At 44.8% G+C, this 21,363-nt stretch overlaps 1 protein-coding gene across 1 annotated transcript in view; it reads left to right on the top strand.

Moving 5' to 3' along the window:
- Positions 1-21,108, top strand: part of FRMPD3 (FERM and PDZ domain containing 3) — a 94,250-nt gene extending 73,142 nt beyond the window's left edge. The window contains exons 13-14 of the mRNA XM_069943972.1: positions 1,453-2,328; positions 18,656-21,108. Coding sequence (XP_069800073.1) covers positions 1,453-2,328; positions 18,656-21,108 — 3,329 coding nt within the window. The remainder of the gene's footprint in view (positions 1-1,452; positions 2,329-18,655) is intronic.
- Positions 21,109-21,363: the final 255 nt, after the last annotated feature.

Raw genomic sequence — 21,363 nt, 5'->3', positions numbered from 1 at the left:
TACCTATCCCTAACCCAGTTATCTAACCATACCCCAGTTGTTACCTATCCTTACCCCAGTTGTCAACTACCTATATTTCTCTTGTTACCCTCATTTAACTTCCCTTATCAGCCCTCTAACCCCTCCTGGCAGCATAACGTGCAAACCAACAGTGCCTTGTCGTTACAGCACTTTGCTCAGTCTCTGGGTACGGTGGCCAGCCAGCCAACCAACCAACTGGCTGCTGGTAGCTGGGCCTGGTTTTCCACCACCTCTAGCTTCATGCTGTTGTGGGCTTCAGTCCATGAGGGTCTAGGACCTTGTTATCATTGTTTGGGAACTAGTTGAAAGGGCGTCAGCTGTTGGGACTTCTTCCACGCAAAGTTGCATCTTCCCACATCAGCTATTCCCATTTAGTAGACCCAATAATATTAAAGCTGGAGAGTAAATGTTTGAAACAGAAGATAACTCAAAAGAGGAATGGAGAGGAATAATTTTGGCACGAGCACTCATATTAAAAAAATAGTTGGGCATAACCTTTAAAAAGGAGCGTGTCTTAGGTGTTACTTATCCATATCCCTGTTGTTAACCTATTTTTACTTTATTTTACAGACCTCTATCCCTTCCTGACAGCTAAACTTGCGAACCACCCATGTCTTATCGTCAGCACGTTGCCTGCGAAGATGCCACGCCAGTGAGCTCCACTGAGCAGGCTTTGGTGTGCCCCGGGCGCAGTGGCCTGTACCAGCTGACAAACTGGTAGCGGGCCACTGGGTGGCAGGGGCTGCATATCTACCATCAGACTCTTTCACCAGACTCTCATGGGCTTCAGCCCATGTGGGGTCTAGAACCTCTTTGTTAATAATAATAACAATAGGAATAAGAAGACTATTTATTTGTATAGTGCCAACAGATTCCGCAGCGCTTTTAAAAAAAATATATAAGTACAAAACAGGTAATATTTATAATACATTATACCATAAATAAGTAAAATAAAATAGAATATGATGCAAACAGTTAGAGACCTGCTCACGAGAGCTGACAGACTAGGATGACTGGAAGTGACACAAGAGGCAGTAAGTGCTTTATTTTGCCAATGTTCCAGTCATTGTACATTGTCGCAAAGTGCCTATAGGTGATTGGGCGAGCCAGTCAAATGCCATTGTCTCATTTCAGGTAGACAGTACGTTGCACCAAGGAGGTTATAGAGTGGATGGAGAAGGGATAGCAGAGAGGAAGACAAGATCAGGGAATGTTATAAACGCGCCTGAAGAGATGAGTCTTCAGGCCACGCTTTAAACTGTGGGAGTTGTAGGGAGGTCTTTTGGTTAGGCATTCCAGAGAACTGGTTCAGCACGAGAGAAGTGACACGTGTCACAGACCCGGCCTGATGGTGTAATGTAATAATTTGATTTTACTTGATTACTTTTGTTTCCATTGAATTGATTGTGTTGTTTGTACTCCCTTTTTTAGATCACATCAGTATGCCCTCAGTGCCACGCATGCCAACCTGTGTTAAGACAACTCCCTCTTCCAGCTCATCTGCGGATTTCTCCCTCTCAAAAAGCCAAGCACCTCCCTCCCATTCCCCACCAGAGAACCAGGAGTCTATCGGTTTGTGCTACCTCAACCTACGGGACAAAGAGGGGAGAGATGTCAACCAAAATCTTGTTACAGAAGAGGCAAGACCGAGAACAAAGTCTGATCCCACACCCAAGGGGTCATCCAGCCCACACAGAACGGTGGGGATCAGGATCAAGGATTCGCCCGAGGTCAGCAGGTCCCGTTCCTTCACAATGGATACCCAGGTGAAACTGGAGAGCACCCAATTCTATTGTGACTCCTGTAAAGCCAAAATAAAGAGCCGTTTGGGGGGAGGCGGCATGGATGTGAAATGTAAAAACCTGTGTGGATCCTCTACTTGTAGGGACAACATGGTTGATCTCATATCCTTGCCGCCTCCTGAACATATGAAAAATAATGAGGAAGCAGAGAATGAGGATAAACAAGAAGAAGGTTCAGATGACAGGGAGATAGGTGAAACAACAACACTTTTGCCTTCTGCAGCACCCCCTCCGCCAGGGTTTGGGGACAACAGTTCAGATGAGGAAGAAAGCAAACAAACTGATGTAAAGGGTCAGGCTAAGGGCAAGAAAGAAGAAAAAAGCAGTGTGATGCCAGGATGCGGTTATGAGGAGTTGCCAGTTACATTAATTGACAGCGTCCAGACAAGAACTGTTAAAGATCATGCAAAGGAACTTGATGATGCTCTGGTTTCCACTTTGCAAGCTTTAGAGGCTCTTGCTGCTTCTGAGGATTTCCCCAGTCCAACACCCCAACCTACAGCAGGTATGTTGTATCTTTTAATTCATTCTATGGTCATTATTATTTTTATATCATGTCAAAATAAACACTGGTAATCTACAGAATGATCAGAACCTTACATTTTCTACCAGCCTACATAAAGAATACAATAAGAAACATTTCAACAAGATTTTATTCTACGCTTCCTATTACGACCCATGCCATACCCATACACTTATTATGTTCTACTGCACTATAAAGCAAGCTCAGGAGTTGAGCTCACTTCATAGCACATGAGGACCACCACCGTTAATTAACCCCTTGCCTCCGCAGCCTGTTTTGGCCTTAATGACCAGGCTCATTTTTCAAAATCTGACCTGTCTCACTTTATGCGCTTATAGCTCAGTGATGCTTTAATGTATGCTAGCGATTCTGAGATTGTTTTTTCGTCACATATGGCACTTTATATTAGTGGCAAAATTTGGTCATTACTTTGTGTGTTTTTTGTGAAAAACATCAAAATATCATAAAAAATTTGAAAATTTTGCATTTTATGAACTTATGAAATTCTCTGCTTCTAAAAAAGGAAGTCATAGCACATAAATTAGTTACTAAATCACATTACCAATATGTCCTCTTTATTCTGGCATAATTTGGGAAACATATTTTACTTTTTTAGGCTGTTATGGGGCTTAGAAATTTATTAGCAAATTATCACATTTTGTGAAAGTTTCCAAAACTGATTTTTTTTTAGGGACCAGTTCTTTTTTAAAGTTGATTTAGGACGCTTGTATACTGGAAACCCCCATAAGTGACCCCATTTTGGAAACTAGACACCTTAAAGAATTAATCTAGGGGTATAATGAGCATTTTAACCCTACAGGGGCTGGAGGAAAGTATTCACAATTAGGCCTTAAAAAAATCGAAAATTTTAATTTTCCAATACTATATATGTTTAGATTAAAGTTTCTCCTTTCCAAAAGGAACATGAGTGAATCTGCACCCCAAAATTTGTAACGCAGGTTCTCTTGAGTACAAGGGTACCCCATATGTGGGCGTAAACCACTGTATGGGCACACAGCCGGGCTCAGAAGGGAAGGAGCGCCAATTAGCTTTTTTAAAAAGTTTGAGCGCCAGGTGCGTTTGCAGTGCCCCTGTAGTGTCAGCAGAATAGAATCCCCCCAAAAGTCACTCCATTTTCGAAAGTACACCCCTCAAAGAATTCATCTTGGGGTAGGATGAGCATTTTGACCCCACATGCATTAGAGGAAAGTATTCAAAATTAGACAGTAAAAATGAAAAACACGAATTTTTCCAATAATATGTTCGTTTAGTTTGAAATTTCTCAATTTCACAAGGAAAAAGAGAAAAAAAGTACCCCAAAAATTGTAACGCAGGTTCTCCTGAATACAACGGTAACCCCATATGTGGGCATAAACCACTGTATGGGCACACAGCGGGTCTCAGAAGGGAAGGAGCGCCAATTAGCATTTTCAGTGCAGATTTTGCTGAAGAAGTTTCTGAGCGCCAGGTGCGTTTGCAGCGCCCCTGTAGTGTCCGTAGAAAAGAACCCCCCCAAAAGTCACCCCATTTTGGAAAGTACACCCCTCAAAGAATTCATCTTGGGGTGTGGTGACCATTTTGACCCCACAGGTATTAGAGCAAAGTATTTAAAATTAGACAGTAAAAATGAAAAACTCGAAATTTTCCAATAATATGTTCGTTTAGTTTAAAATTTCTCAATTTCACAAGGAACATGAGAGAATCCGCACCCCAAAATTTGTAACGCAGGTTCTCTTGAGTACAACGGTACCCGATATGGGGGCATAAACCACTGTATGGGCACACAGGAGGGCTCAGAAGGAAGGGAGCGCCAATTAGCATTTTCAGTTCAGATTTTGCTGAAGAAGTTTCTGAGCGCCAGGTGCGTTTGCAGAGCCCCTGTAGTGTCCGCAGAAGAGAACCCCCCTAAAAGTCACCCCATTTTGGAAAGTGCACCCCTCAAAGAATTCATCTTGGGGTGTGGTGACCATTTTGACCCCACAGGTATTAGAGGAAAGTATTCAACATAAGACAGTAAAATTGAAAAACTTGAATTTTTCCAATAATATGTTTGTTTAGTTTGAAATTTCTCAATTTCACGAGGAACAGGAGAGAAGCTGCATGCCCAAATCTGTAACGCAGGTTCCCCTGAGTAGAACGGTACCCCATATGTGGGCATAAACCACTGTATGGGCACACAGCAGGGCTCAGAAGGGAAGGAGCGCCAATTAGCATTTTCAGTGCAGATTTTTCCGAAGAAGTTTCTGAGCGCCAGGTGCGTTTGCAGTGCCCCTGTAGTGTCAGCAGAAGAGAACCCCCCCAAAAGTCACCCCATTTAGGAAAGTACACCGTTCAAAGAATTCATCTTGGGGTGCAGTGAGCGGTTTGACCGCACAGGTATTAGAGGAAAGTATTCAAAATAAGACAGTAAAAATGAAAAACTCGAATTTTTCCAATATATGTTCGTTTAGTTTAAATTTCTCAATTTCACGAGGAATGGGAGAAAAAATGTACCCCAAAATCTGTAACGCAGGTTCTCCTGAGTACAACGGTACCCCATATGTGGGCATAAACCACTGTATGGGCACACAGCAGGGCTCAGAAGGAAGGGAGCGCCAATTTGCTGGAGCAAAACCGCAGCTAGTAATGGTTATTAGAATAGCGCAGTTACTAAAATACAATAAAAAAATGAGATTACAGGTAATGTGGGGTGGTTACGGATAATCTGGGGTGGTTATGGGCAACCTGCGGTGGTTACGGGCAACCTGCGGTGGTTACGGGCAACGTGGGGTGGTTACGGATAAACTGAAGTGCTTATAGGTAATCTGGGATGGGAACCTGTAACGTGCGGTGGTCGGGGGCAACGTGCGGTGGTCGGGGGCAACGTGCGGTGGTCGGGGGCAACGTGCGGTGGTCGGGGGCAACGTGCGGTGGTCAGAGGCAATCTGGGGGGAATTACATGTGATTAGGGGCAACATGGGGTGGTTACAGACAATCTGCGGTGGTTACGGGCAACATGGGGTGGTTACAGACAATCTGGGGTGGTTACGGATAAACGGAAGTGCTTATAGGTAATCAGGGGTGGGTACATGTAATTTTGGGTGGTTACGGCAATCTGGAGGGGGTCACTGGCAACGTGTGTGAGTTAGAGGCAACGTGCAGTGGTTAGAGGCAACGTGCGGTGGTTAGAGGCAATCTGGTGGGAATTACATGTGATTAGGGGCAACCTGGGGGGGTTACAGACAATCTGCGGTGGTTATGGGCAACATGGGGTGGTTACAGACAATCTGTGGTGGTTACGGGCAACCTGGGGGGGTTACAGACAATCTGCGGTAGTTACGGGCAACATGGGGTGGTTACAGACAATCTGCGGTGGTTATGGGCAACATGGGGTGGTTACAGACAATCTGGGGTGGTTACGGATAAACTGAAGTGCTTATAGGTAATCAGGGGTGGGTACATGTAATTTTGGGTGGTTAAGGCAATCTGGTGTGGTTATGGGCAATCTGGAGGGGGTCACTGGCAACGTGTGTGAGTTAGAGGCAACGTGCAGTGGTTACGTGCAATATGGGGGGTTACGGGCAATCGGGGCTGATTACGGACCATCTGGAGGGGCTCACTGGCAATTTGGGGTGGTTACAGGCAACGTGCGGTGGTTATGGGCAACGTGCGGTGGTTATGGGCAATGTGTGGTGGTTATAGGCAATGTGTGGTGGTTATAGGCAATGTGCGGTGGTTATGGGCAACGTGCGGTGGTTATGGGCAACGTGCGGTGGTTAGTGGCAACGTGCGGTGGTTATGGGCAGAGTGCGGTGGTTATGGGCAATGTGTGGTGGTTAGTGGCAACGTGCGGTGGTTAGTGGCAACGTGCGGTGGTTAGTGGCAACGTGCGGTGGTTAGTGGCAACGTGCGGTGGTTATGGGCAGCGTGCGGTGGTTATGGGCAACGTGCGGTGGTTAGTGGCAACGTGCGGTGGTTATGGGCAATGTGCGGTGATTACGTGCAATCTGGGGCGGATACGGGCAATCTGGGGCGGATATGGGCAACCTGCGGTGGTTACGGGTACTTTGGGGGGGCTAGGGGTAATCTGGGAGTAAAGTGCAATTATTACTATAATAAAAAGTGTGTGTTTTATTTTTTTGTATGTTTTTCACTTTTTGTACTTTATACATTAATTTTCACTGTATTACTATGATTACTGTAATATTTTCTATCACAATAATCATAGTTCAGTGACAGAGACCAAATTGGTCGGTGTCACTTTAAATTTTCTGAGATAACTGATTCTGGAGCACATGCGCACTTCAGAATCAGCCTGGACGTCGAGGAGGAAGGAGCTCCGTGGATCCGGTGAGTATATGGGGAAGGGGGGGGGGTGACTGGGGGACGGGGGTGACTGGGGGGGTGGGGGGCGACTTGGTCCCCGATCACTGCCCCATGCTCTCCGCTACCTCCGGTGGCGGAGAGCATGGGGCTTTGATCACTAATTAATTTCCATCCCTGCGAACAAACATCGTTTGTTCGCAGGGATGGGGGCGGCCATCTTGGATCTGATGGCCGCCCGGGTAGGGTGATCGGGGGCTGATCTGGGGTCTGAGGGGACATTTTTCATCTCCCCCCACCGTGGATTCACGGTGGGGGGAGATGAAAGCTATCGGCGGCGCCGGTAATGCCCGGTACCGGCGGATCGCCACTAAAACGGTAGTAGCGGCGATCCGCCGGTATCGGGGGACGAGGGGAGGGGGCCAGGGGACACACATTGAGTGGCGGTGGGGGGAGGCAGCGTTCTGCAGCCTCCCCCCGCCGCCCGATCGGCGGGGGACACTGAATCTCCCCATAGACGCTGCGGTCGCATTGACCGCGGCGTTTATGGGGTTAACTGCCCGGGGGGGAGCGCGGCTCCCCTCCGGGCAGTGGCAGCAGGAGGATGCTGTGTGACACAGCCTCCTCCTGCTGCCCGATCTCACCTAGGGACAGAGGGGGAGGCAGGGAAAGCATGACGTCCAGGGACGTCATGATGCATTCTGCCACTGCTTTTCATGACGTCCCTGGACGTCATATTGGGGGAAGGGGTTAAGGTCCAGCGCTTAAATGTAAGTGACAGGAGCAGCTCCTGTCAATTACCAATCAAGACCCCCGCCGTTGCGGGGGTCCCGACTGCCGGTGGTGTTCCACTTACATTAAGAAATGTAAGAAATAAAAATGTTTTTTAAAATATCCCCCAATAAAAGTTTTACAAATAAAACCTGTAAAAATAATTGAATAAATAAACAAGTTAAATAACATAACATGTATAATTGTCCAATCTATTAAAATATACCAATAGTATTCCCACACAGTCAGCATTGCTTATTTTTTGTTACATTATATATAAAAATAAACATAAAAAGTGATCAAATTGACCAATCTACACAAATATGATACTAATAAAAACAAGATATCATGGCGCAAAAAAAATTACATCCAATACAGCCACGTTCGGTAAAAACATAAAACCATTATAAGAGTCACCATAAGGCCATTTTAATCATAATTATTTGTAAAGTTTTATGGAAGTTGTATAGAATAAAGATGTCATGTCAGATTTACAATAAAGTGCATTATGTAGACACTGGACAACCCCCCTAAAAATTACAAAATTATATTTGTTTTCCAATTTTACCCCATAAAATATTTTTGGGGTTCTGTCATACATTTTATGGTAGATTGAGAGTGTACAAAGTACACTTGTTCCTGAAAAAAACAAATCCTTACACGGCCATGTAGATAGAAAAAAATAAAAGCACTATACCTCTTAGAAGCCGAGGAGAAAAAAACAAAAATGCAAAAACTGAAATTGGCCTGGTCATTTAGGTAATTTTGGGCTGGGTCATGAGGAGGTTAAAGTGTACCTGTTGTTTTAGGTGACTACTGCAAACACTATTCACAAAAAGTTAGGGTTTGCAGGTAAAATTTATGGAAAACTGATTTTATGTCATGTAAGTAGGGCAATTGAATAAAAGCATGCAATGGTGATTTCCTCATCTCAAACAATTATTGAAACAAAAGGCAACAACAGGGCTGGGTGTGCCCCCACAACAAATGTCAATGTTTCAGTAGCTTGTCATGTGTTATGTGACAATAAGTCGACTTATTGTCTGCTGAAGCATGGCATCCCACTTTTTTTGAAGGGCAGCCCTCAGGTCATTAAGGTTCCATTTGAGGTACTCCAGTCTCCAGCAGCCATTCCCTAATGATGTGACCTCAACAAGCTGGAGTATTAACGTATCAAGATGAAATTAGGCCTGTGTTGTTCATGCAGAGGTACAATGACTGGATTAATGTAGTGTAGGCTTGTCATTGTACCATTCACAAAGTGTAGGGCAGTTTTACATTGACTAGGCACACCCGCCGCCAACACTGTAACACCACCAAAGGTAACAGTGGCCATCATTCCTGCTCAGCATTAATCGACTTTCATCAGTGTCCAGCACAGAAGGAGAGCGCTATGCATCAGTCGCTGTTGCCTATGGTGGTGGAGCTCCAGTGTGGGCAGGTGTATCTAGTCATTTCTGAACTGCCCTACACTTTGTGAATGGTATAGTGACAAGCCCATACTGCCTAAATAAAATCATTAATCCAGTCAATGTCCCTCTGCATGAGCAACACAGGCCTTATTTCATCTTCATGGGCAACAATGCTCCACCTTACTGAGATCACATCATTGGGGAATGGCTGCTTCAAACTGGGGTACCTCAAATTGAGTGACCTGTACTTTCTCCAGACCTGAATCCTATAGAAAGCCTATGGAATGTCAGCATGTAGCGTGTAACTCTGTACCCCAGATACTTTAAGAGGTACTCTGGGCTATGTGTATTTTGAGTGTATGGCCACTTACCTCCCCGGCTCCCAGATCGCACCGCCCCGTTCTCCCGCCCGGCTGCCGCTTCCTGGTCTGAGCTGCGGCTTGAGACCAGAAGTCTCAAGGCAGCTTAGCGATTCAGCTGAACCGGGAAGGCCGTACACTCAACAAATACACAAATACAAATAGCCCGGAGTGCCCCTTTAATGACCTGAGGGGTACCCTTCAAGAAGAGTGGGATGAAATGCTTCAGTGGACAATAAGTCAACCTGGGAACGACATGAGACATCATTGCCAAGCTGTACTTGATGCTCAAAGGCACATGACAAGTTATTGAGACATTAATATGTTATTGGCTTTTGTTGCGATAAATAGTTTCAGATGAGGAAATCACCATTGCATGTTTCTACTTAAATGCCCTACTTTCATGATATGATATCACTGTGTAATGTGTAATCTGATTTTACTACAGATTTTCAAAAGGACATATTATAAAAATAACACAACACACACAACTGTGCGTCCATGGGTATAAAACAGTATGTGGAGTTTGCTGCCACCCCTTTACCCCTTCCTGCATCAGAACATAATTGTACGTCCTGATGCGGGTGGGGGGTGGCAAAAGATAGGGAAAGATAATGTGTTTAAATTACTGGGAAAAAGATTTTCACCGGAGTTGTCCTTTAAGTTCTGATTGCCATTGGAGTCAGGAAGAAGTTTTCTCCCTGTGATGGGGCGATTGTCGTCTGCCTCATAGGGGTTTTCGCCTTCCCCTGGATTAAAAAATTAGGGTTTCCGTAGGTTGAATCTGATGGACTCTTGTCTTCTTTCAACCTTATTACTATGTAAGTGCCTCTCTCCCTGGTGTCTAGTGGGGTATCTCCCCCGCGATGCGATCTCTGAGGGGAGATCCCTTCCGCTTACAGGACCGGAGCTCAGCATCGCACTGATGCTGATCCTGGCTCGGCAATGTATCTGGTCTGCAGCAGACCAGAATAATACAGCAATGATCTAATTGATCATTGCTGTATAAAGTATACTGCAGTGATCTCTACAGGAGATCAGTGCAGTAATATTAAAAGTCCCCCAGGGGGAATAAAACTTAAAGAAAAAGTGTTTTTATTAATAAAAAAAATCCCCTCCTCTATAAAAAGTTTGAATCGCCCTCCTTTTTTAAATAAAAAATAAATAAAGAAACATTTTTGGTATTGACGCGTGCATAATCACCAGAACTAATAAATTATCTAATTCCTGATCTTGCACAGTAAACGGCGTAAATGCAAAAATCCACCAAAGTGCAAAATTGCGGATTTTTTGTTACATCAAATCCAGAAAAATTGTAATACAAAGTGATCAAAAAGTTACATAAGAAAGCAAGTTACCAATAGAAAGTACAGATCATGGTGCAAAAAAATCACACCTCACACAGCCCCATTGATCTAAGAGTAATAGCAATATAAGGATGGAAATAGAGCAATTTTTTAACACATTTATAATTTTTTTTAAAGATTTTAATGTTTTAAAAGCAGTCAGAGAAAATAAAAGTTATACAAGTTACATATCGTTGTAATCGTACTGACGTGAGGAACATAGAGAACATGTCAGTTTTACCATAGGGCAAACGGAGTGAACTTTTTCAAGTTCACTGCACAAATAATTTTTTTATTTGGTTTCACAGCATACTTTATGGAAAAAGTAAGTCTGCCATTGCAAAGTATATTTAATGTTGCAAAAAATAAAGGCTCATATGGGTCTGTACGTGAAAAAATGCAAGCTCTGTGGCCTTTTAAACACAGAGAGCAAAAAATGAAAATTAGCGCGGTCCTGAAGGGGTTAAGAACAAATTTGGTGCTGCCCCTTTAAGATCGACTTTGGCGCCGCTGCATGCTTTAATCCCCTTTCATTGTGAATCCACAGTGAGAGGAGATGAGTGCAGGCCTCCTCAAACCCCTTAGATTGACCCCTAGTGGCCCAGGCGGCAATCAAATCCAAGATGGCCACCCCCATCACTGTGATGGATCAAGGACAGTGATGGATCAGTGACAGCAATCAAAGACCCATACTCCCCTTATGCTATGTTATATACCACTGATTGCTAGTTCTGAGGGACCTTTCATCCCCTGTCACCAGAAAAGAATCCCCCAAGACCTATAACATCACGGCAGTATAATTGTATAAAGATAGAAAGGTCAGATTTGAAAAAATTAGCTTGGTTATTAAGGCTCAAACAAGCTGCAACACAAAGTGGTTAAAAATAAATAATAATATTCTGAAAGAGGCATCCATACGTGTGCTGGCCCACGGGGGAACAGGGAAATCCCTCCGTAAACTGAGCAGGAGGTGGACAACATACAGTGTAATCCCCCAGAACTGCTGCACACACCTGTCACCTGGTCACTCACTGCCTATATATATATATATATATATATATATATATATATAGTAACCTAGAGTTTTATCTTATTACATAGAGGCAGGGAGTGACCAGGGTGACAGGCAGCAGCATGTAGTGTTTAGAATCAGCGCAGACCCTCTACTCTCCCCACCTCCTCCTTCACTTAGACTGCTTTCATATGCTGTATGTGATGCTGCTGGTAGTTGGGACACAGGAGGAGGGGAGGGAGAGTGTCTGCAGCCTGCATAGTGTGGCCTTGGAACAGTTTCTAGAGCTACACATCTTGTAGCATGTGAGCTGTACCTGGTGTTTTCCTGCACCACTGGTAAATCTGTGTGTGCACATGATTTATGTATGTGAGACTTTGTGCGTGGCGCATGTATTATCTATGCATAAGTGTAATGTGCATTTCTTTATATATGTGTATGTTTTGTGTATGCATTGTGCATATTTGTATATAATATGTATGTACACATTATGTGCATTCATTTGTAACTCCCCTTCCCATACCTAAACCTGCTGGGAACCCCACTTCTAGATGTCAATTAAAGAGGACCTGTCACCCCCCGTGCCGGGGTGACAGGCTCCCGACCCCCCGTTACAGCCCCCTATACTCACCTGATCCCGCTGGGTCCCGCTTTTGGATCAGGTCGGGTCACGGAGATATCAGCTCCCGAAGCAAGCCGAAAGATGTGGGAAGATAATAAAGAAAGTATACATACCAGTCCCTGTGCACCTGTAGTGCCGTTTTTTCGGATCTCTCCACAGCTGCCGGAAGTACATTTGAGCTGGGTTTAGTGTATGTCATGGCCCCAGCTCTTCCAGCTCCAATGTCACTAACCAGCTAATAGACTGCAGTGGTGTCCCACCCCAGTCGCTGATTTGCTAAACGGGCAATCCATCAGCCATTCAGTTCCATTGCAGCTGGAGGAGCTCCAGGAGGCTGGCGGCTGTTGGATATAATTAAGAAAGCACTACGTGGGTACAGGAACTGGTAAATATACTCTTTTTATTATGCTCCCACACACACCTAACTACCTCATATTTGTTGGTTTCATGGGACTTCTCCTTTTAATATCTTAAGTGACACGCTATACTTTGCACAGAGTGACTGACCATGCTGCAGCAAGGTCCTTTCCCCGCTCATTCTTACGATCGGTCAGTGTCTGAATACTCAGACTCGGACAGACTATCAGACTTTTTTTAAAACGACAGTTACACTTTAACAGACTTCCTGCAGTTGATCAAAACTGGTGTTATGGTTCTTCAAAGGGGATATCTGGAAAATTAAGAAGTCATAAGAATGCTAATATATATATATATATATATATATATATATATATATATATGCATAAATACTAATATTTCAGAATTTAAAGAAGGCTGTGGGTGACCTAGTAAGGTAAAAGACAGTGACGTACATTGGGGTCTTCATAATGACAGTGCAGTTCACATGATGGTTGGACAGCACCTCATGTAGAGGAGACCGAGAAGACTGCTCTGGAGGTCACGTGACTGGTTTTTGCAATGCCAAAATGGTAAGGAACTTCAAATAGCAGTAAACTGACCAAATAACTCGGGTGCCATTGTGAGTTTGTAGCCGAGAAGAAAATTACAGTCGGAAAACACCTTTGACTCTGGTAATGATGAACTGCAGGAGGTTTCCGGTGCTGTGTCCATAATAAAGCCATGTTCACACAACGGATGTTTAGCATACACACAGCATACGCTCCGGCCGGGATTCCATTCCATGTCAGTTTTCTGCGGCTGCTATTCATTGAATAGCGGCTGCACAGAACATATCAGTTCACACAATGGAGCGTGCGGCGGTGAATTGGGATGCGGGCGCACACTGGTGTGCCCGCATTCAAATTCACCAGAAATTAAGATCATCCTGCCGGTACAGGATGGTCTTCAGTAACACCGGCCGTTCTGTGACCCAGCCGGGTCACAGAACGGTCGGTGTTATACACAGGGGCTGGCTGGCAAATTTTAGGCTGGGGGGCAAGCACACAGCACTGGCCCATGAGTAGCTGGCTAGGGCCCATCCTTCAAGGACCACTCTGTCCCTTACAGATTATTACCCTACCCACATCAGTGCAGGGAAGGCAACGATGTTCTGACATTTCCGATAACATTTTTGGCCCTTCCATTCATTTGTAAACAGGGAATTCCTACTGCTCCCTGTGTCACTTTCCTGTATGAGGCTATGTTCAGACACTGTATGACACCGGGCGTTCCTTGACCCGGCCGGTGTCAGATAGGATCATCACGGCCGGTACTGCAGGATGATCTTTAGCGCCGTTGAATTAGGATGCGGACGCATCCATGCGCGCCCGCATCAGAATTCCCCACTGCTCGCAATGGAGCGTGCGGCCGGAGCCGCTCGCTGCATTGTGTGCACTGACAGGGTTTTCTGCGGCCGCTATTCAATGAATGACATGCCGGTTTCTTGCGGCGCCGCTAGGGATCCCAGCTGAAGTGTATACTATGTGTATGTATATATGTACTATGTGTATACGCTCCGTTGTGTGAACATAGCCTAAGGGCATATTAACACTGAATAAATCAGGTAGAATTTCACGGCGGAGCTTTCCAGCGCAGAATCTGGCCTGTCTCAGTGTAATAAGAGAAACACATCACTGATCTCAGGGAGACCAGCCAAACGACAACACCGCCGGCTGCTAGTGAAAACGCTCAAAGCAGTGAAGTCCTAGGTGCATTGCAAGTCCTAGGTGCATGAATATGCAAAAGAAGAGCCCGTAGAGCCTCATCAAAGAGTCTCGAAACACAAGACTAGTTTCGAGACTCTTTGATGAGGCTCCACGGGCTCTTCTTTTGCCTGTCTCAGTGTGCCATAGCCTGTCTATTGGAGAGGGCACGCCCCTCCGCTGCTGCCGCTCTCATATCACTTCTTTGAGCGGAGATCGGCCGCAGCGGAGGATCGCGCGCTCTTCCATAGAGAAGCAGTGTCACACTGAGACAGGCGGGATTCCGCAGCGGAATCCTGCCTGTCTCAGTGTGACGATTCCGCCTGATTTACTCAGTGTGAACCAGGGCTGACTCCGACTCCACAGCCCTGGTGTGAACATACCCTAAGTATATAGGACGGCTCATCACAGACACGGAACCGTCCCATAGACTTATATAGACAAAGAGACTTCTAGCCCCTTTACACAGAACAGTAGTGATTCCCTGGTCACAAATGACCAGAAGGGCTGGAGACGTTATCCGAACTGTTGGAATATCGCCGCTGGCAGAAGTACAGGCCCAGGGTGCAATCTACCGTCCCTGCACTGATGTGGGGAGGGTAATAATAGGTAAGGGCCGGAGTGCTCCTTTATAGGGAACCAATTAGCACAATTGTGCTGATGTTGTTTCCAGCTGTACAGTATAGATTAATTAGGCTGGGTTCACACTATGTATATTTCAGTCAGTATTGTGGTCCTCATATTGCAAGCAAAACCAGGAGTGGATTAAAAACACAGAAAGGCTCTGTTGACACAATGTTGAAATTGTGTGGATGGCCGCCATTTAATGGCAAATATTTGTTGTTATTTTAAAACAACGGCTGTTGTATTGAAATAATGGCAGTTATTTACTGTTATATGGCGGCCATCCACTCAATTTCAACATTGTGTGAACAGATCCTTTCTGTGTTTTTAATCCACTCCTGGTTTTGGTTGCAATATGAGGACCACAATACTGACTGAAATATACGTAGTGTGAACCCAGCCTTACTGTGCAGCTCCCTTAGCCTACCAGTCACCAGAGTATAAGATGGTGGAAAAGCTTGGTGACCTCTGTCATATTGAGTATAAGATGCTGGAAAGCTGAGTGACCTCCATATACTGACTACTATACAAGATGCTGGGAAAGCTGGGTGACTTTCATATACTGACTACAAGATGCTGGGAGAGCTGTGTAACCCCCATTATACTGACTACTATACAAGATGCTAGGAAAACTGGGTGACCGCCATTATACTGACTACTATACAAGATGCTGGGAAAGCTGGATAACCTCCATTATACTGACTACTATACAAGATGCTGGGAAAGCTGGGCGACGTCCATCATACTGACTACTATACAAGATGCTGGGAAAGCTGGGTGACCTCCATTATACTGACTACCATACAGGATGCTGGGAAAGCTGGATGACCTCCATCATACTGACTACTATACAAGATGCTGGGAAAGCTGGGTGACCACCATTATACTGACTACTACACAAGATACTTGGAAAGCTGGGTGACCTCCATCATACTGACTACTATACAAGATGCTGGGAAAGGTGGGTGACCTTCATTATACTGACTACCATACAGGATGCTGGGAAAGCTGGGTGACCTCCATCATACTGACTACTATACAATATGATGGGAAAGCTGGGTGACCTCCATCATACTGACTACTATACAAGATGCTGGGAAAGCTGGGTGACCTCCATCATACTGACTACTATACAAGATGCTGGGAAAGCTGGGTGACCTTCATTATACTGACTACCATACAGGATGCTGGGAAAGCTGGGTGACCTCCATCATACTGACTACTATACAAGATGCTGGGAAAGCTGGGTGACCACCATTATACTGACTACTACACAAGATACTGGAAAAGCTGGGTGACCTCCATCATACTGACTACTATACAAGATGCTGGGAAAGCTGGGTGACCTTCATTATACTGATTACCATACAGGATGCTGGAAAAGCTGGGTGACCTCCATCATACTGACTACTATACAATATGATGGGAAAGCTGGGTGACCTCCATCATACTGAGTACTATACAAGATGCTGGGAAAGCTGGGTGACCTCCATTATACTGACTACCATACAGAATGCTGGGACAGCTGGGTGACCTCCATCATACTGACTACTATACAAGATGCTGGGAAAGCTGGGTGACCGCCATTATACTGGCTACTATACAAGATACTGGGAAAGCTGGGTGACCTCCATTATACTGACTACTATACAAGATGCTAGGAAAGCTGGGTGACCTTTTTCATGCAGACAAGATGCTGGGAAAGCTGGGTGACCTCCCTTATACACTGACATACAGGATGCTGGGAAAGCTGGGTGATTGCCATTATACTGAGTACTATAAAAGATGCTAGGAAAGCTGGGTGGCCGCCAATATACTGACTACTATACAAGATGCAAGGAAAGCTGGGTAACATCCTTTACACTGACATACAGGATGCTGGGAAAGCTGTGTGACCTCCATTACACTGACATATAGGATGCTGGGAAAGCTGGATGACCTGAATATATAGAGAGGGGACAGGGGATCCCCCTCACCCAAGTACTGTTCAGGGCCTGGTACCCATACAGACCCCCCCCCCCCCCTCCCCTGCATTTATGGGAATCAGGCCCTGAACAGTACATGGGAGGGGGTACAGGATCCCCTCTCCCCTCACAATGCTGCTTACTAGGCCATGGTGCAGGGGAGAGGGGATGCTGTATAATTCATAATAAACATCCCACCCAGATACTGTGTAGGCATAGTGAATGCCGCGGCCCGTGAGACTTCGCCCCTGCCACTTTGGCCCCGTCCCTTTTTTCTGCGACCCCTCTTTTTTCCCTTACCTAGGCCATGGCAGATGGGGGTCCTCTTCTTCAGGCCCAGACAGGAGGGGGGCGGTCTGTCCTTTCTTCCAGGGCAATGGGCAGCCCTTGCAGGGAGCAGGGAAGCTGTGAGCTGTGCTGCCTGCACCATCAGCGAAGGAAGGAGCTGGTACAAGTCAGCGCTCCACACCCCCTCCTGTGGCGTCCGTGGCTCCGCCCCCGTGACCATGGCCCTGCCCACCCACCGGCGACTATGGGGGGGGGGGATCCTTTTTTTTTCTCCCCCCTCCCCCCCAAAGGTGCCGCAGCCTGCAGGGTGTACAGTGATATGTAGAAACGGCCCTATTGACATCCGGCTGCTGCAGCCCTTGATGTACTGGGGGGACCAGCCCAGGGGGCATATGCCACCCAGCCCGCCCCTGGTTATATGCCATGTGAACATGGCCTAAGGGAAAAATAAAGCACCCATATTATGCCTGTCTGAAAGCACCCTTAGTTAACTCAATGAGCAGATTTATACAAGCCTTAAAACACCAAGCGCAATGTGAAGCATAAGATGTAATGTAAGACATGACACTACTGGACCCTGTAGAAATACATTCTGTGACAAGACCAGGGGCATAACTCTAGGGGGTACAGAGGGTAGGGCTGTAGCTGGTCCCAGAAGCCTAAGAGGTCCCATAAAGTCTTTCTCTTCCCTATATGAGGAGGCCAATACTGTAAAGGAAGCATTATATTTGAGCTGCCCTGTGACAGACTTTGCACTGAGACCCATCGACTTCAAGTTATATCTCTGGGCATGAGAAATCACATTTCTCTATCTGGCATTCTAATAAACAAGCTTGGCTTTGGTGATTGCAAGGAGCAGTCTATGTTGCTGTATGTGCATGTAAAACATGAGGTGTGCCCTAAAAGACTCTATGTAGCTGAGAAGCTTTAGTATCAAACATGGGTGACATGTGCAGCCATTTTCTTGTTCTCCAGACTTGTACCTAAAAGACATTTTGCCTAAATTTCTCAGGGGTCCTTTTTTAGATTAATATACCCAGTCATACCAGTGATTGTGTTGCTGTGGTTGACAGGAATGTGCTTAAAGTTGTTGTCCAGAAATAGTGCCAACACTATTCTACAGGCAAGACATGACAAGAATGTGTGTTTTCTCAGATCCCAGCCATTTAGCACTGGAAAGCTGCTTTCAATCAGAACCATAAAGCTAAATCTTAATTTAGATAGCATTTAGATAGCTCTGCATAAAAAAAATACAGTTATAGGCTATGCTTTTATGATGCCCAAATAACTGACATTTTTTTTTTTTTATAATGAAGGCTGTTATTTATATAAACCTTAAATAACATCTATCATTAAAGACGGTAGTCAAACAGCAAAAGAATGATGGTTTGTGAACATAGCCATAGTCGGTATATCATAGAATAATAGGACATACAGAATTTTGAAAATATGAATGAATATCTTTGCTAATACAACTTTGAGTTACAAAAGTCTCTCTTTTCTTCAGGTCTCATTGTCCTTGCTACCATTACTCCAGAGTCATCACTGGACTCAGGTCATGAAACAAACTCCTCAGAACTCACTGATGTTTCAGAGATGGTGACAGCTATGAAGCAGCATCACAACACTGCCTACTTCCTGGCCCACCACCTGAACAAGGAGAGCCTGCTGTCTCGGAAGGATCTCCCATTTAGAATTCAGACCTGTACAGCCCAGGCTGTCCTTTCCTCTCCTTACTCTTTAGGTCGCTTGGACTCTAGCCCTCTGTTAAAGCCTGCAGTTTTACAACAGCATTTGATAGGGCCAGGCCTGCAACAAGAGTCAATAGATGAAGCTTCAAATACACTGTGTAACTTAGGTAATGATGTATTCACAGATATATCTCCTGAAAAAACTACCGAAGACCCTTGTTTTACCACACCCCTAAGGACCACAAAAATCTCACAAAATGTCTCAAAAAAGAGCTCAGTTCTTACAGAAAGCTCTGGTGAAGCAACCTCATCAATGCTAACAGAAAAAGTCCACAAGAAAAGTTCTACATTCCAAAAAGACAGAGATATGGAGGAAAAAAAACCCTCACCATATAGCTTGTGTGACTGCCGATTATCACAAGGAGAATCTTCTCCAGTAACATTAGGTGAACCTGTTAATGGAGCACATGATGTACTTCACTTATCACCAACAGATGATGAAAGACTTCATGCTAAAGCTTGTTCTGCCAAAACACTGGAGGAGCAGCATCAAAGCCAAAAGATAGTTGAAAAAAATGAGATAAGCAAATGCCATGTAGAAAATATAATTTCATCAAACCTGAGAAAACAAAAACAAGAAACAAGTGAGAAAACAGAGCATACTTCTTCTGCCCCCAACAGTTTCTTGCATACACGAGACAATGCAAAAATATCTGACACTGACATAGCAACATCCTTAAGAATACCTGAAAAAGTGCCTACTCCAATTCAGCTGGAAGATTGTGATGTACCAGCCAAACCAAGAGCGCGAGCTCCATTCAAGTTGCGGAAACTCTTTTCTGCAACATTTCCTACGCGTATGAGACGAGAAACAGATGAGCGTCAAGCACAGCTGCTTAAGGTTAAACAATATGAAATGGAGTTCCTTGAAGAACTGCTTAAACCACAGGGAAAAATAGGTTCTCAACAGCGTGATGTTCCATGCCCATTAGTACCTGGACGTTGCTCATGTCAGGTACGTAGCAGTCCTCTACAGAAAGTACCAGGAATGTCTCGTGAACAGAGGCGTAGCTGTGATTGTAAACGTATTATAAGAGGTATACGTGTGCCACCTAATTTAGAACCAGAGCCAAGGAGCAGGTCCAGATCGGCTGCCACAGGACCTAGACTTGTCCGGTCTTCAAGTCTTGAGTCCCGGGGAACGGAAAAGATGTCTTCATATATTAACACTTCCTCAACACATGGTGAGAAGAGTGTGCATTACACAAAGCTGCCACAAAAAATTAACGTGACTGATGGAGATAAAAAGGAAGTGCCCCACAATCCTCCTCCTACTCAATCACAAAAAAAAGAAAGTGAACCTTCTAAAAGTAAAACACTAGATACACCAGGGAGCAAGGAGGAAACAAAGATTCCAGTTATTCTCCCACGGCAAGGAGACATTATTTCTGCCCAAACCAAGTTGCCTGGAGAGGAAGGGTCAATCACAGGGGAAAAATGTTGCTCTTTTCGTCATTGCTTTAACTGTCGTAGATGCCTATCAGTGGATGACAACAATGATAAAGATGAATTATCCTATTCCATTCCCATGCAGATCCTTCCAGGGATGCGAATAAATTCAGATAACACACCTGTTTTGAGCCAGACGCTTCAAGTATTGGATGCAACTGTATGTAGTGGTCCTGAAGATATACAGACACAAGAGATTGATCTCCGTACCGCTACCTTTGAGGGGAGTCTTGCTAAAGTTAATGCATTACGTGGACGCTCTTACTCCCTACCTGATGGCTTCTTGTCTGTTCAGCTTGACACCAGTGAACTTCTTACAATTTTGCGCCAGTGTCTGGTCAGCACTGAGGCTGGAATACCTAAGCTTAATTCAGCACATCTTGGTCAACGCAAACAAGAGTTAACGTTGCGTTTTAAAGAATTCAGAGCATCCTGCAGAAGAATGGCTGGAGTTGATAAAAATCCAGAACACATGCTCACTGCAGTGACCTCTAGCTTTCAGGTTCTTTGTGGCTTGATTGAGACCTTTGTTAAACTGGTGTTTGTGATCCGGTCAGAAAGTCAACGTCAAGAACTGTTAAGCAAAGTAGAAGAGGTGGTGAGAAATTATACATTCTTGCTCAGAGCAGCAGAGGAATCCAGTGCTCGGACAGCTGGACATAGTCAGACTGTAGTGGGCCAGCTAGCTAAGCAATCGGCTACAGTTGCTACAGCAGTTAGCACCTTTTCCCGATCTATAAAAACTTTAATGAGCAAGTAAAGTAGAAAGCTACTTATAGTAAAACATTAAACAGGTTTTAACTATTGTGTGAGAAAAACTATAAAAATATCCCTTTTGGATATATTACCAGCCTTAATATGCATATGGGAAAATGAGTTTTGGTAAGAGATTCTTAAGTGCTTATGACTGTATTTTGTTGATAAAATTCATCAACATGCATTGGTGAATAGAATTCTTTGTTACTATGCTACACTAAGACATCTGATTATAAAACTGCAACAATAAGATTGCCTC

The sequence above is a fragment of the Dendropsophus ebraccatus genome, chromosome 10 (assembly GCF_027789765.1).
Source record: "Dendropsophus ebraccatus isolate aDenEbr1 chromosome 10, aDenEbr1.pat, whole genome shotgun sequence".
Lineage (NCBI taxonomy): Eukaryota > Metazoa > Chordata > Amphibia > Anura > Hylidae > Dendropsophus > Dendropsophus ebraccatus.
The sequence above is the reverse complement of the archived record's forward strand: the minus strand, read 5'-3'. Positions and strand labels throughout refer to the sequence as shown.